The sequence below is a fragment of the Hippopotamus amphibius genome, chromosome 8 (assembly GCF_030028045.1).
Source record: "Hippopotamus amphibius kiboko isolate mHipAmp2 chromosome 8, mHipAmp2.hap2, whole genome shotgun sequence".
Taxonomy (NCBI): Eukaryota; Metazoa; Chordata; class Mammalia; order Artiodactyla; family Hippopotamidae; genus Hippopotamus; species Hippopotamus amphibius.
The window spans coordinates 25701009-25718670 of NC_080193.1; the positions used below are offsets into that span (position 1 = coordinate 25701009).

The following is a 17662-nucleotide window of genomic DNA, read 5'->3' on the forward strand; positions in this document are numbered from 1 at the left end:
TTATCTTGTTTGATTCTCATAAATATGTTGTGAGGATTTTTTGTTTTGAAAAAAATGTGGATAAGCTGCTTTGTATTATAAACAGACGCTTAAAGTGTTTGAAAAGTTGGGATTTACTTGAAGGTGTATTCAGGAGTGAGCAAGTCCTACTTGTAAAGCTATATTAACCTTATTTTTGAAATATTTATTTTGAATTTAAAGGACAAAAAAGGCATAAAGTGGGGAGCTCACTACAGTTGTAAGGTAGGATTTTATTTGGGTATCTAATGATCTCATTTTAAAGAAAAAGCTGCCATTAAATAACCTATACAAGGTATAGGAAAGGTGTGAGACTATGGAGAAATATGCTTATTTTTATTTCATTTTTGGGGCTAGGTGTTATGGGGGTTAAAAAAAAGATAGTTGAAACTTTTAAATTTCTGTCCAAAGATACATTTTAAGACTTTAATAAAAGAGGCCAGTATATTAACATCACTATTTATTTTTTTTGCATTCCATTTGTTACAAAATAAAATTGCAGTGATTGTCATCCTATTTGAATTTTCTTTCCATTTGTTATATTTTTTAAACTGCTGGAGAGTACACTCAAAGGATATGATTCCATTTATAAAAAGTAAATTTGTGTCACTGATGAGCTTCAGTGTCAGAGTAAAGCTCTATCAGGAAATGCTGCAACCTCAAAATTAACGGTATAAGACTGGAAATCCTTAACTTGTAAGAAAATGCAGATTAAGAAGTCTGTGTTTCTGTGAAGTTGATAATTGTAATTATTCACATCTACATACTTGTAGGAATTTTCAGGGAATTTTGCAAAGAGCAAACGTTAGAGGAAATGAAATACAGGAGATTGTGAAGTTTCAGAAGAGTGCAAATAAAGACAGTAAAATCGATGAAAGTTGCTAAATGGGAAGTCTATACAACTGTAAAAGATTGATTTGGGGCATTTTTATTTATGGATTTTTAGGGCTAGTCAGTAACTTAAGTCATTAAAGTCATACTTGGCAGGTTTTAAACTATCCTTTAAAGTTGAAGGGCTTTAATATCTTTAAAACTATGAAAAATTGATAAATGTGGTAATTCTGGAAAAGTTGCAGTATTCAGAAGACCCTCGCTATATCATAAAGACTTAAAGCCTCCAAAGGGTTATTGGTTGGCTTTCTCAGTCATCCCAGGCAGTGCTTCCCAAATGGGGTGTGAAACATGCCCTCCTTTGCTGTGTAATAACACAGACTGCTGGGCTCCAGACCAGACCCAGGAATCAGAACTTGTGGGGGAGAGACCAGGTGAACTGGTAAACACATCCCAGCCGCTACATCCGGGAATTCCGACCAGTGCTGGTTGAGAGGGTGTATAGAACCTACTGGGGATCTGTCTTTTCCTTCTGGGTTGGTCCTAATCAGATGGGGTTACAAAGAAGGTCACAAAATCTAGATTTATGTCTAGCCTCACTGCAATAAAAGGAACACCTCTTCCACAGTGGTTGCAGCAAAACTCAGGCTGTCTACACATCTTTGAACCTGAGGGACACACTGCCCTGGTAGGAACTTGGAGTTGTTGGGTAAGATGAGTCCCGTCTGGGAGTGGGTCGAGGAATGGTTCCCCAAAGGAAAATTCAGGTGCTACAACCAGAAGGTGGAACAGGCAAGTGAATACAGTGGACGCCTGCTGGGTGTCTGCTCTGCTGTTTAGTGGCAAGTCAGCTTTTGATGGAATTAGCAGTTGCTCTGATCCCTGGAGGGGACAAGTACAGCCAAGCACCTATAAGGGAACTGACTGCAGCACTTCCAAGGAATAAAGCCGAAGCTCTCAAATCCAGGCTTCTTCCTTCAAAAAGAAGCACACACACCTGAGTTGTACTTCTGACACTTTAGCACTAGAGACACACCTGGCTCTCCCTTCTCAGCACCTGGCAGTTCCTTAGGCGGCCGAGCAGGGTACTGGGGTGGTTCCTCAAGTGGGTTACACCAGGCACTGTTTTCTAGGTACACGGGGTTTTCCCTCAAAAATCCACAAATATGCGCCTCATTGAAGCTATTAGTTTTACATGGTATTCCCTAGAGTTCATAGAAATTTTGTCTGAGGATTCTGCAAGTTCTGTTGGAAAGTAGTGTCTTTGGGTCGAATAGAAAGTCTTTTCAACATGCAGTTTCAGCCTGATGCTATGATATGAATCTTAAGAAATTTGTAGATTTTTAAGGTATCATTCATTCATGAAGCTGTAATACTGTCATTCAGATACAATCTTCCAAGGGCTGGGTTTAGATCTATTTGCATTCATCATTCCACCCTGTTAAATCATTTAAAAATCCAGGCTGAAAAATAGAGAAATTGTAAAATTCTGAAGCGAGCAAGCCCGTGGAGCGTCCACGTGCCTTGCGGCAAGGTGATGGCTGTCTGGGCTGCAGTGCCTCTGCTCCAGCTCACACTGCCCCTCCCAGCACCCTGCGCTGCCAGCAGCAGAAGTCCAGACCTCAGCCTCTGAGACCCCTCATCCTTCCCCCCACTCTGCAGTCTGGGCCTCCCCACGAACATGCCTGAGAACCACCAGGGTGAACGGTGTGCCCCCCATCCCTGAGGTCTCATCACATGTTTCAGACCCATCTCCAAGAGGTCCTTCGGTTGGCTCTTCCAGCACCATCCTGTGCTTATTCAGAGCTGCTTACGGAGGCCTGTGGAACGGAAGGTCACGTGTCAGCACCCCCTCGTCTGACAAGTTTCTCTACCTTGCGCTAACACACCCAGCTCTCCCCCAGGACAGACACTTCCTGCCTTTGAGTAGCACTGTCCCATACCTCTTGTTCTTCTGGGTCTAGAGGTGGGGTTGGTGCCTTTCTTACCCTCAGTGATATTTCAGACCCCCCGCCCCAAACACTCAGCTTTAAATGTCCTTTCATCAGACATATCCACGCCCCCTCTCTCTGTAGTCTTGTCTCCTGGGCTCAGACGACTCGGCAGTTTTAGCTCCTGTCTTGCCCACATTGTCCAGTGGTAGTTCGTTTTGAATCCTGGTTGAAACCCCAGTTAAATCCAACATTCTGCCCACTTGCCTGTTCCCGTGCAAATGAACATGGCTGGAGACGACACACTTTAGTACTGCTCCATATCCTGCACGTCTAGCCCGTTTTGCTCCCCGGCTCTCAGGTGTCTTTCATACCTTCGCCCCTCGGCAAAACCTCCAGCACCACCTGCACCCTCACCCTCAGCTGATAACCCTGCTTTCTGTTGCACTGAAAATTCAAGCGGTCATGAGAGCTTCACACTCTCAAGTCAACCCAGCAGCCTGTGGAGGGCCACACACGGTCCTCTACGTGCCAGTGCTGCAGAGCTCTCTGCTCCCGGCTAAAGCTACTGCCACCCACTTGCGCACAAGACGCCTATTCAGGACATTGCTTTTGAGTCACATCTCTTGTTCTGCGTCAGTTTTCTTCTTATTCACTCCCAGCAGCCTACAAGCGCGGTGTTATTTTTTCATCCTGAAAAAACAACAGCTTCTCGGGCCTCCTGTGCCCTGTAGTTTGTTTCTCTCTTCCCTTTTAAACAGAAGTCCGACATGGCCTTCAGCGCCTTTCCTCCTCATCCTCTGAACCCAGTGCTCTTATCAGGATCTTCCACAGCCTCCACATGGCTCATGGGTCAATTCCTGGCCCTCATCAGGAAACCTACTGGTGTATCTGACACTGATGCTCCCTCTCCTTGAGATGCTGTCTTTCCCTGGCTTCTGGGATCCCATACTCTGTTGGCTCCTTGCACCTGACTGGAAAAAGTGATCAAGCCCGTGGAGCATCCATGTGCTTTGTGGCAAGGTGATGGCTGTCTGGGCTGCAGTACCTCTGCTCCAGCTCACACTGCTCCTCCTAGAACCCTGTGCTGCCAGCAGCTGAAGTCCAGTGGGAGCTCTAGACCTCAGCCTCTGAGACCCCCCATCCTGCCTCCTGGGATTCTCAGTCTCTTGCTGGTTCTTCCTGGTCTCCCTAACTTTGAAATGTTGTAGTGCCCCCAGGCTCAGAAACAAGATCTCTGAGAATTAGTAAGAAAAGAGTTTCTACTCTTCCTCCCTTGGTAATTCCATTCAGTCTCATGACTCATTTCTGTGAAAATGTTTCCAAGTTACGTCTCCAGCCCTGGTCTACAATCAACTGTCTCTAAGTAAATGTCTGGTACAGTGGTTTTCAAACTCTTTGGGAACTTCCATACTCTCTTAAATTGCTGAGGACCCAGAGAGATTTTGTTTATGTGAGTTATATTTATTGATAATTGTATATTAGAAATATTTTTTAAAAGATACGGAAACCACATTCCATTAACTTAGGATGATGCTGTCATCATGCTATGGAGCCTCTAGGAGTCAGAATCATAATCATAGGAGAGTCAGAATGAAGAAGGCAGATGACCTCAGTGTTAACAAATGAGGTCCTATGGACCCCTGCTCTGGTCCTAGCCCTGCCGAGACCCTCTGCCTTGGCAGGAAAGTTTCTTTTCCGTTAGAGTTCACACAGCCAAAAACGAAACTGAAGCTGACATCAGTGCAGCGCAAGCTTTATTCAAAGGCCAAAGAATGAAGAAGCTGGAACTTAGTTCACCGATCAACTTCTCACGCACGTCCACATGGCGAGAGGGATTTGATTTTAAAGAATAAGGACAGTGCGGGGAGGAGCAAGGCTGATGATGGGGACGCGTCTGCGTTGTTCTTCTCGGGGAAGGGGTGGGGTTTCCCGGAAATGGGATGCCACCCTTTTTCTGTCCTTTTTGGTCTCCAGCTTCTGGTCATGGCTGCTGGTAGTTGTGTCGTTTAGTAGCTGATGTAGTAAAATCAGCGTAGATGAGACTCTGGGTCTGTTGAAGGTCACATTCGTTGCCATCCTGGTTCCAGCTGGTTCTGTCTGGTTTTTGTTTTTCTCTTCATTTTGCTTCTTTCCTTTGTTTTGGGACCCTGTGACTTAAAGAAATATGTTAGTTCCTGTTCAAGGGAGGGATTTGTGGGTTTTGAGCAAGGATCTGGTGTCGCCTCAGGCAACAGTAGTAGTAAAATAGTTCTGACCATAGAAGCCCAGAATAGTCTCCGGGAACCCCTGGGGTCCCCAGACCGCACTTTGAGAACCTCTGTTGAATAACTTAATATGCCTGGAACTGAACTGTGATCTCCCTCAGATCTGCTGCAGTTCAGTTAATTGGAACTCCATTTTTCCAGATGTTCAGACCAAAACCCTTGGCATCTTCCTTGAGTCCTCTCTTTCTCATGTCACACTTTGGGTTCCTTGGTAAATCTTATAAGCTCTGCCTTCAAGATACCATGAATATCCAGCTACTGTTCCTGTCCCCTGTTCCAAGCCATGACTGTCTCTCAATTACCACAGTAGCCTTCTAAAGTCTTTTTGCAATAAAGTGATCAAGTCACACATCTGCTCAAGTCTTACAATGGGTTCCCATCTCAGGAAGATAGTCATTGCGAGGGCGTGGCATTGTGTCATCCTGCCCACCCAGATGCCCTCATCCTGCCTGAGGACCTTTGCTGGTGCTCCAAGCCGAGATTTCCGCATGCTCCTTCAGGTCAGCTAAGATGTCACCAGCAGAGGGACCACCTTCTAAATTTTCAGCATCCCACAAACATAGAGACTTTCTGTTTTCTCCAGTTTTGCTGGTATCAATAGAATATTACTTGTACTTTTTATTCTCTCCTCCCCAACTGGAATGCAAATGATTCCAGGAATCCAGGAAGGCAGTAATCTTTGTGTCTTGTTCACTGTTGTCTCCCAGCATCTTCATCAATGTCTGGTTCTCAAATACTTATTGAAAGGATAAATAACTAATGTAACCCTTAACTCAGTCAACCAGCCCTTGTGTTTTTTAGGCATGTTCATGTCGAGGGACCCCTCTGTACCCACAGTGATTCTCAGCCTGGGCTGTATGTTCTGGTCACCAGAGGGCTTTAAAAACTCCTAGTGGCAAGCCCCACCCGGTTGTCATTAGTGAGACTCCAGGCTTGGGACTTGGACATAGGAACACTCAGAAATCTTAGTGACAGCTGGAATAATGTTCTACAGGGCAAAGGAGTGAAATCATCCACGTGGCCAACAACCAGTCAGGCTTCTGAGAAACCTGGGTCCCAAGTCCCAGCTTCTGGCCGCACCTCAGCACCATGTGTTCTGCCATTGAATTCCTTTCTTCATGGATACCTGGAAAAGGAGGTCCTGCCCAGTCCACCCTCACCCATGCTCCCCACCCACCTGGCCTAAGTCCAAGGCAAGGGTTAATTGGGTGTGGCCAGAAGGAGCCCTTTGGAGGAGAGTATGGTCTCAGCTGTGGCATGGCAGGTCTGCCTTAACACAGGCAGACACTAGGCTCCTGGCCCCAGGGTGAGCAGGGATTGTACCTGCCCAGGAAGTAGCCAGCCCATGGAGGGTCGTTCCTAGGCCACGAGACACCCGATTTAGGAGTTTGCATGCTTTCACCCTTTCTATTAGGGGTAAGCCTCTTCCCATCTGGCCTCAGGGGCCTGTGAGGTTGGGGGAGAGGAGTGGTATATATACCTTCTATCTGGACAGCACAGGAATCTTGGAGCACTGATCCTATTCCCTCTTATCCAACTTATATGCCATTGTTCTAAATGAACTTTACTGTCATTTACATGCAAGTGAGTGCAACTTGATGAGTTTTGACAAATTCATACACTCCAGTATCTCTACCACCATCGATTTAGAACAATGTCTACTCCCTCCCACAGAAGGTTCCTTCTTGCTTCTTTGCAAACAGTCCTTCCCGCCTTGACCCCAAGCAACAATGATCTTTGACCTACTCTAGAATTTCATGAAAATGGAGTCATATGGTATGTACTCTTCTGCATCTGACTTCTTTTGCTCAGAGTGCTTCAAAAATTAATCTGTCTTATTGTCTAATTGGTTTGTTTGCCAAGCGGCATTCCATTGTAAGGTTATGTTTCACACAGTTTATTCACCATGGACAGATGGATGTTTTGGGTATTTCCTATTTGGGGCCACTATAAACTCTAAAAAAATTCTGTTCAAGCCTTTGTGTGGATGTAGTTTTTGTTTCTTGTGGGTAAATACATAGAGGTAGAATTGCTGGATCTATATGCTAAGTTTCTCTGATTTTATAACAAGCTGACAAGTGATTGTACCCTTCTCTCTTCTCCCCTCCAGTGCACGAGAGTTCTGGTTGCTCCCCTCCTCACCAATCTTTGATGATGTCAGCCTTTTCATTCTAGTAGGTGTGTAACCTTATCTCATTTGGATTATCAATTGCATTTCCCTTCTGACTAATGACACAGCATTTTTGTGTGTGCATATTAGCCATTCTTACAGCTTCTGTGAAGTATCTGTTCAAATCTTTTGCCTATCTCTTTTGAATTGGTTGGTCTTATTGAGTTATAAAATTTTTTTATGTATTCTGGGTAAAAATCTTTTGTCAAATATATGCACTATGAATATTGCCTCTCAGTTTCTGGCTTGCTGTTTTGCTTTCTTAAGTATCAAAGAGAAGGTGTTTTTAAATTTGATGAAATCCAACTATCAGGAGAGTTTTCTTTTCTAATTTGTGCTTTTTTGTGTCCTATGTGAGACATCTTTCTAGCCAAATTCCTCTTGTGTTTTCTTCTAGAAGTTTTACAGTTTTAACTTTTTCACTTAGGACTATATTCTATTTTGAGTTAAATCTTGTGTATCATGTGAGATAAGGTTCAATTCACCTCCCCCCCCCCATAAATCCCCCTTCCTGCTGCAGAATTTCTGGAAAAGACCATCCCCCCCCATTAAATTGCCTTGGCACTTTTGTTGGAAATAAACTTACTGTATATGTATGCATCTATTTGTTCCATTGATTTTTACATCTATATTTTACACAAAAATAACACTTGATTGTCTTGATTACTGTAGCTTTATATTAAGTCTCAAAATTAGGCATCATTGATCTTTCAACTTTGTTCATCTTTTTCAAAATGGTTTTGACTCATCTAGGTTGTCTGCATTTCTGTATAATTTTTTAATCAGCTTATCAATTTCTGGAATAAGCCTGCTGGAATCTTGACTGGTATTGTACTGAATCATTAGGTCTACTTGGAGAGAAATTGGCAGTTTAACAATACTGAACCTTCCAAACCATGAACATATTATATATCTCTATTTAGGAGCTTTTTCATAGTCTAAGCAATGTTTTACACTTTTCACTATGCAAGTCTTATGTATATTTTGTTAAATTTGTCTCTAAAAAGTTCATGGTTTTGATGCTACTATAACTAATTACATTTATTTATTTGTTTACAACACTTATATCTACATTTTAATTTCTGTCTGATAGGTCCCTCCTGGGAAAATCTATACAAAATGTGCAGTTTATACAAAAATACAATTAATTTTTGTATGTTGACCTGGTACCCTGTCGCCTTGCCAAATTCATTTTATTAGTGCCAATAGCATGTTGTAGATCCCTTAACATTTTCTACATAAACAATCATGTCATCTGCAAACAAACGCTATTTTACTTCTTCCTTTTCAAAGTGTATGACTTTCCTTTCCTTTTGTTTCCTTATTGTGCTGGCTAGAAACGCCAGTATAGTGTTGAATACAGGTAGTCAAATGTACATCCTTGTGTTGTTTTTGACAGAAGGGAAAAGTGGTCAGTCTTTCATCATTATGTATGTTGACTGTTAACTTTATCAAGTTGAGGTAAATTCCTTTCTTTTCCTGGTTTCCTGAACAGCTATTGATTTTGTCCAGTGCTTTCCTTGCATCTATTGAAATGACTAGATAGCTTTTGTTCTGCTAATATAGTAAAACACATTGATTTTTTTTTTCAGCATGTTCAACCATTCCTGGGAAGAACCACAGTTGAGTATAGTGTATCATCCTTTTTATATATTGTTGGATTCAATCTGCTGTTTTGTAAAGGATTTTTTAAAAAATCTATATTCATGATGCTGAGGTTTTCTTACAGTGTCTTTGTCTAGTTTTGGTAACAGGACAATGCTGGCCTCACGAGTTCAGGCATTTTCTTTCCTCTCTCTTCTGTGGAAGAATTTATGTACAGTTGGCCTTATGTATTCCTTAAATATTTGGTAGTATTCACCAAAGCTAAGTCCACTTTGGGTTTGCCCACATTTATGTATTTTAGGAAATTTGAAAATGTGTTCAGAAGATTTAATCCTGGCTACTTCTACTGAATTTTTTTTTTTTTTTGGAGAAATTGTCATCAATTCTTTTTATTGTGGTAAAGTTTATATAACATAAAGTTTACCATTTCAACCATTTTTAAGTGTGTAGTTGCATTAAGTACATTCACACTATTGTGTAGACTTTAATTTCTTATATTGGTATTTTTTTAAACTGGAATACTTCTTAAGACATTCCTTTTAATCTAGCATTTTAGCTTTTTTTTTTTTAAACTTCAGATCTCCAGAACTGACGCGTGTTGTGTAACTGGAACTTTGTGCCATTTGAACCAGCATCTTCCCATGTCCCCCACCCTCAGCCCCAGGCAACCACCATCCTACCCTCTGCTTCCAAGTGTTTGACTATTTTAGGTTCCACATGTAAGTGAGATCATGCACTACTTCTCTGTCATCGATTATTCAAACATAACCTTTTCTGTAACACAGGAGGGGAAAACATAATTCTACGTGAATGACATTATGCTAGCAGTTATAATTTTACATATTATACTTGTATACAGTTTCATAAAGTTATGCATTTGAATTATATTTTCATCTTGCATGTTGGTTTTCCCTCTTAATGAGAATAAGCCCTGTTATTTGGAGAGTTTTAAAATAATTACAGCTTTTAGGAAAATGCTCTGTATTTGAAAAGTTAAGTTCCATTTTATTACATTTAGTTGGTGTAGCTCTTTATAAAGATCATTTGGATTCTAGAGTTGCCGAAGAGAGAGGTTGTGAATGTGGTTTGAACTCACTCCTGACATCTTTGTTGCCTGTATTTCACGAGAAATACTGACTCGGTGCTAATTACCTTTCATTTTCCACTGAGTGGATTGCCACCAGTGATGCGAGGGTGACAGCATCACATAAATGACTCCCCAAACACAAGTCAGAATTCTTTTTAGAAAAAAAAGTAGCACCAGAAAAGGTAACGTTATAGAGTTTTCCTTGTACATATAGGAGAAAGGAGTTCAGTTATGCTGCTATGATAAAAAGTGTTTAAAACAAACATACAGAATAAATGGCATTGTACAAAATAACAAATTTTATTTCTATAAAATATTTTACACTAGCTGTACACATGCACACACCCACACAGAACTTAACCACACATGGAGCAATTTCCTTTTAATAAACCTACCACATACTATTAAATTACAATTTACAATATAGTTTTTGAAGACACAATGGGGAAAGCTTTGTCATTCATTTATAAACCTTCCATAAATTACAAAAGAAAGGCAGTCTGAAAAGTATGTATAAAGAGTAAAAACAATTTACAAGTGGACAAGAATTACAAAATAGTAACCATCAAATACATCTGCCAGCAACTTTGTAAATCTTTTTTGCTCAAGTGCCAATGGTGAAGATTGGTATGGAATCATTTTGAACAGACTTAAATTTAGGATGTTTTTGGTGTGGCTTATGCATTACGGGGATTGCTTTTCCTGTGTGCTGTTCACTGTTGGCTATTGTGTATGGCATTTTGACAAATAAAGTAACGTAAATCCATATGCCACAAAACGTAACACTGAAAGCAATGACTATTACCCACTTTCTGGCAGGTTGGAGTAGTGGTACTCTACCAAAGTTACTTCCTCTCCTCTTTTTTGAAAGATCTGAATAAGTAAACATTTCCTGTGTGTTGCCTGGCTTGCTTCGAAAGACGAAAAACCAGGATCTTGTAATTGCACAGCCTGTGCAACTTGATCTCAAACCACTGTGTCTGTGAGGATGAAAAGCACTGAATGCACAACACACACGAAGTGTACACTGCAGTTTTTATTCGACAGTACAAATCATTGTGCATTTATAAGGCAGAACATCAAGGCGATTAAACTAGGAGTTTCAAGACCAGAGTGAGAGTTACGCGTTATGAGGCAAGCATTTTGAAAAGGGAGAGAGGCTGAAATCATTCCTTTAAGGGCAGATGACAAATGCACAGAGAGTGGAATCCCAAGTGGGGAGTGAGCTACAAAGAGCTACTGGCCCCCCTGCATGTTCAGGAGACAGCCCAGCTCCCGCCAGAGCCCGGGCAATAATAAGAGTGCTGGGCACGGAGGCCAGCGGGAGCACCAGCAGCTCTTTGTCCTGGCGCTGGGTTTAAAGTGGATGGTAGTGCAAAGAGCATTTCTCTACTGGTGTCAGGGGAGAAGATTGGTTTTTTTAGGAAGTACTTGAGTCATGAAAGCCCTAGTTTGGAATTAAAGAAAATTACATAGGTTTGGAAGTTGTCCAGAAGCACATGAATCATTTCACTGCACCCAGCTTTTTCAGCAGTTTCTTGCCTTTGGAAAGCAGCCCCTTTTTCTTTTTCGAGGACATTTCCCTGCCTCTCCCAGGACTACCAGTACCCACAGATGACGTAGGTGACCCCGAATGGAGATGGACTGTGGGGGATGGCGCTCTCCTTGCTGTACCTGAACCCTCAGGAGGAACCTAGTAGGTACATTGTTACAGTTTGAGTGTGTGAGGGCCACAACATCCGTCCGCTCGCTCTGTGACATCAGTAACACCGCACTGCCCCGTTCCCCCCCAGGAAAGGTAAGAGGGGGTTCGTTGCTTCTTTCAAGGGTTAAAGTATCCCATGAGAGGCACACGCCCTTCCCCTGGCATAGCTCAGAGAGGGGGGCATCTAGCCATCAATGTTGGGTTTTCAGTTTCTTTGTCTTCGGGGGAGGGGGTGGCCATTGCTTTGGCAAAACAAAGCTCGGTAATTTACTTTATAAATTAAGACCAAAAGCAGGAAAAAGGAGTTATTTTGAATTACAGTGAGAGTGAAATTGGCCTAATACCCATCAGTAATCTTAAAAGCAAAAGTTCTCAAAGGGAACTTTGTTGTATTTGAAAACTACTTGGGTATATAAAATCCTGACATTGTTGAGTGCATTCCTGGGTTAGTTAGTTTACTGTAGAAACATTGGAGATGGCACACCGGTTGAAAGAAAAAAAAACTAAAATGAACCTTAATTACAATCAAAGAAAGCTTAAAGGCCCTTATTGTATGCTTTCATTATTTCCAGGTTATTAAAGATGCGTTTTTGTCAATATAGAGCACATGGTAGGATTTCCGTACACTTCAGTGCTTAATGGTGCTTCACAGGAGCAGAACTGTATTCTGATGCGGGCATGACGACGTGGCCTCACCCACGTTTATGGTCGCATGCACGCCTGAGATTATGTAATATCACCTTTCCTGTTGCTCCCTTACCTCACCAAAGCAAACCTCTTTCTAATATGAGTGTTCATTATTCAGCAGGCAAATATAAGCCCAGGGGCTTCAAGCTTCCTTGGATTTAAAATCAAGGTCTAATTCTAATGGAGAACACCTATAAAGCATCCCAAAGTACACCTGAAGATACCATCTATTCCGTCTAATGCAATCATTTGAGCTGCATGTTTCATTAAACTTAGTATTGCATTGGTATACCAACAGAGCAGTCTTCCACCAAATGCCTGTGTGTTCAGGACACTTGCTTGTGCTTTGAAGAGAAGTACCAGCTCTCCCGTAAGGTAGAGGGATGGTCACTTAAGGAAAAGCTGTTTGCTATTCCAGCCAGCATGGGAGTGTTCAGAGCCAACTCTAGATCACCTTGGGTTCACTACTCATCTGCTTGATCTTGAGTTGTGTTTCTTTAAGTAAAATTTCCGTAGTAAACATTTATTAGTTTGTGCTTTTTCCAAGAGTGGCTAGCAATGCAATATGCAGCTTTAATTATGAGTAGACATTGGAACACTCTGTGTAAACAAACACTTAGCCTGTTAAGAAATATGTTCCCAATGTTGGCCTTTCAAATATTCTTAATGTCAATCATAGGAAGTGATTATTAAAGATGATTTATTTCACTACAAATTCAGTTGCTTTACAACTGAGACCAGTAATACTTTAGGTCCAATGATTTTTTGAGACATATTTCTTTTTTTTTTTACCCCACAGTGAAGCCTTAAGTCTACCACATTGGTCCCTTTAAGGTAGCTTAAGTTGGTATCTTTATAGGTATCTTCAGTTGCTCACTTACGTGAAGGCTACATTGCCTGATTAAGGTGTGAAATGAACACTCTTCTTCTGTTTCCAAGCAGATGAGCAAAGAAATAAAAATATATATATATAAAAATATAATATATAAAAACTCGCAGTGATGAAATAAAATAAAAATGAGACACTAAACATGAATGTAATCTAATAGTCATATATGGTTGAGAAGTTCTTCGACCTTTGTTCAGAGGACCTGTTAAAATCCTAACAGGGCAAATAACCATTATTGCCCACTGAATCTAGGGGCTAGCCATCCCCTTTTCACTCTTATCAGACTGGAATGTGCATCTATGATGTAGGATGGGACGTTCCTTTGTGAGTAAAGCAGACTGATTAGATTGAGAGGGGCATTTTTGTGAAACAAATAAACTTGATTTAGAATTTAAAATGTTTAGGCACAACCCCCACGGAAGGGCAGAGAAAAGATTCAGGGTATATGCTTTTCGGCCTAAGACATAAAAAGAGCAATGCAAAGACTGCAATAGACCGTCTGGGGCAGAGTGGGACGGGGTGGAAAATGCTGAACACGCGTGCTTACCCTTTTCGTCTTGGAGCGCATGGGCATGTCCTGCGGGTAGTGGGACGGCACGTCAGAAAGATAGACTTCCACGTCATCAGGCACTTCTTCTAGGAAGTTGGAGGGTACAAGGCCTTTGTGCCCATTAAGCTCCCCCTGAAAACACAGGGATGAGAAAGAAGAACAATTGACTCTGTTTTTCCAGAAACCCACTTCTTGCTTTAGCTAAAGGAATATAACTCAGAATAGCGAGTTTCTTCTGGTTCAAAAGTGGTAGAACCGAGGGACTGCCCTGGTAGTGCAGTGGTTAAGAATCTGCCTGCCAATGCAGGGGACACGGGTTTGAGCCCTGGTCCGGGGAGATCCTACATGCCAAGGAGCAACTGAGCCTGTGTGCCACAATTACTGAGCCTGTGCTCTAGAGCCTGTGAGCCACAACTACTGAAGCCTGTGCGCCTAGAGCCCATGCTCCGCAACAGGAGAAGCCACTTTAATAGGAAGCCCACATACCAAAATGAAGACGCAATGCAGCCAGAAACAAATAATTAAAAAAAAAAAGTGGTAGAACTGGGACTCCAGTGTTACCAGACTCCCCTGATCACTACGGTGACCTCAGCCATGCGCTGGAAGTGCAGGATCCTGGCCCCCACCCTGAGGTCTTGAACTGGCCTGTTGGGTGGAGCTGAGGCCGAGGGGCCTGGGTGATCAGGATGAGGGTCAGGCATGATCGGGAACAGTCCTTGGGGGCATCTCACTTTGGGGTCCTCAGCCCTGGCTGACCTCCAAATCCCTAGGGAACTTGTGAAAATACCACTGCTTGGGCACTTTGAGAGAGGGCAGTTGGGGGCAGAGGACGGGCGGGGGGGATGGAGTCAAATGCAGAGGTGGGATCGAGGGGACCAACCATTTCCACCTGGTACCTTTCATCATTGTAAGAATCCAAACAATAGGGGAAGATGAAAGTGTTGACAGCTCCTCAGAGGTGACTGCTTCAGGTTGGCCTATATCCTTCCAGACCTTTCTACTCAGTCACATGTCTGTGCACGTAGCACAGCCCAACTACCCACTGGACTGGACGTCAGTATTGAGTGGTTCACAGCCCACCATGTCACCCCCCTACCCAGCACCAATCTTCCCCCAACAGGATGCAAAGCCAAGTTCAAAACTGACTGGCCCCAGACAACATGGGAGTCTGTTTCTGTGCTCAATAGGTCCAGGAAATGATAACTTGAAAGAGACAGCCTACAACACCAAAATTAAAAACTTTGCACCCAAGGACATGATCAACATAGAAACCTACATAATGGGCAAAAATACTTGCAAGTCATATATCTAATAAGGGGTTATAAATGGTATATAAAGAACTTCTACAACTTAACCCAATTAAAAAATGGGCAAAGGGCTTGAATAGATTCTTCTCAAAAAAATAAAAAAGACATACAAATGGCTAAAAAGCACATAAAAGATGCTCAGCATCACTACTTATTGGGGAAATGTAAATCAAAACCATGAGATAGGTTGGGGGATGGGGGAGGGAGTTGGTGATCGAGGGTCATGTGCAGGTGGCTCTGCCATGGTGGCGGCAGCGGTTGCAGAGGCTACAAGGCTGCAGGCAGAGAAGGAGGGACGGTGGGCCCACCATCGCTGCAGGCAGGGTCACAGCCACCAGCAACCTTCCTTCTGTGCACCGTATGTCCCTCTGCTCCACTCAAGCACAGCAGCTCAGCAAGCCCCAGGATACCTCCCTCTGATGACAGCCCTTCCTCCAGGTCTATCTACCCTTTGCAGCCTCCCTTCCCCAACGCGGGCCACCGCCGGAACTCACAGGAAAAACAGGAAAGAGAGAAGAAAGATGGCAGTGAAGTAGAAGGACGTGGAATGCATCCCTCTCCACAGATCCATCAGGAATACACCAAAAGATGCAATAATTCCCACAGAGAACCAGCTGAACACCAGAAAATGACTTCGGACACAAGAAGGGACTGCAAAGATCCTGACATAACTGGGACAAGCAACCTCTGAAGTTTGGACTACTCCATCAGAAGTCAAGTAGGAGTCTCTGGGGAGGGAGCACTGAATCCAGGATGCTAGACTACTAGGGAGTCCTCAGACACAGGGAAGATTAACTGCAGAGAACTCTCACAGAGCCCTGTGTCATAGTCTAAGACTCAGCTTCGTCCAACTGCCTGCAACTGCCAGTGCTGGACACCTCACACCAAACTACAAACAAGATAGGAACACAAACCCACCCATCAATACACAGACTACCTAAAGCTATATTAACCTCACAGATACCCTAATACACACCACTTGACACAGCCCTGCTCATCAGAGAGAAAAGACACAGAGCCACACACCACAAAGCAGACACCAGACCCCCCCCCCCCCACCAGGAAGCCTACTCAAGACACTGGAAAAACCCCACCATAGGGGGCAGAGGGCAGAAACAAGAGGAATTACTACTAGGCAGCATAGGGAAAGGAAACAGCAAATCCTACAAATTAGACAAAATGAGAAAACAAAGAAACACCATGCAGCCAAAGGAGCAGGGAAAAAACCACAAGACCAAATAAATGAAGAGGAAAAAGGAAAATTGGCTGAAAAAGAATTAAGAGTAATGATAGTAAAGATGATCCAAAATCTCAAAACAAAATAGAGAAATTACAAGAAACAGTTAATAAGGACTCAGAAGAACTAAAGAGCAAGCAAACAGTAATGGACAACAAAATAACCAAAATTAAAAATACTCTAAAAAATGGAGTTGGTGGAATCAGGGTTCCTGACTTCAAACTATACTACAAGGCCATAGTGATCAAGACAGTATGGTACTGGCATAAAAATAGAAAGGAAGATCAATGGAATAGAATAGATAACTCAGAAGTAAGCCCAAACACATATGGGCACCTTATCTTTGACAAAGGAGGCACAAATATACAATGGAAAAAAGACAGCCTCTTCAATAAGTGGTGTTGGGAAAATTGGACAGCTACATGTAAAAGAGTGAAATTAGAACACTTCCTAATGCCGTACACAAAAATAAACTCAAAATGGATTAAAGACCTACATGGAAGGCCAGACACTATAAAACTCCTAGAGGAAAACATAGCCAGAACACTCTATGACATACATCAAAGCAAGATCCTTTTTGACCCACCTCCTAGAATCATGGAAATAAAATCAAGAATAAACAAATGGGACCTAATGAGACTTAAAAGCTTTTGCACAGTGAAAGAAACCATAAACAAGACAAGAAGACAACCCTCAGAATGGGAAAAAATAATTGCCTATGAAACAACGGACAAAGGATTAACCTCCAAAATATACAAGCAGCTCATGCAGCTTCATACCAAAAAAGCAAATAACCCAACCCACAAATGGGCGGAAGACCTAAACAGACATTTCTCCAAAGAAGACATACAGATGGCTAACAAACACATGAAAAGATGCTCCACATCACTAATCATTAGAAAAATGCAAGTCAAAGCCACAATGAGGTATCACCTCACACCGATCAGAATGGCCATCACAAAATCTGGAAACAACAAATGTTGGAGAGGGTGTGGAGAGAAGGGTACTCTCCTGCACTGTTAGTGGGAATGTAAGTGGGTACAGCCACTATGGAAAACAATTTGGAGGTTCCTTCAAAAACTACAAATAGAACTACCATATGATCCAGTAATCCCACTCCTGGGCATATACCCAAAGAAAACCATAATCTGAAAAGAAACATGCACCATAATGTTTATTGCAGCACTCTTTAGAATAGCCAGGACATGGAAGCAACCTAAATGCCCATCAACAAATGAATGGATAAAGAAGATGTGGCATAGGGGCTTCCTAGGTGGCGCAGTGGTTAAGAATCCGCTTGCCAATGCAGAGGTCATGGGTTCGATCCCAGCTCCAGGAAGATCCCACATGCCGCGGAGCAACTAAGCCCGTGTGCCAA

At 42.5% G+C, this 17662-nt stretch overlaps 1 protein-coding gene across 2 annotated transcripts in view; it reads right to left on the reverse strand.

The window, feature by feature from the left end:
• Positions 1–10198: 10198 nt before the first annotated feature.
• RIMBP2 (RIMS binding protein 2) overlaps positions 10199–17662 on the reverse strand; it is a 173803-nt gene continuing 166339 nt past the window's right edge. Inside the window, exons 23-24 of one of the 2 annotated variants that reach the window (XM_057747233.1) lie at positions 13738–13872; positions 10199–11602 (exon numbers count right to left, since the gene is read on the reverse strand). In XM_057747233.1, coding sequence (XP_057603216.1) covers positions 11414–11602; positions 13738–13872 — 324 coding nt within the window. In that variant the 3' untranslated portion in view covers positions 10199–11413. Of the gene's footprint in view, positions 11603–13475; positions 13873–17662 lie in introns of those variants that run through there. The other variant, XM_057747234.1, reaches the window with a different exon arrangement.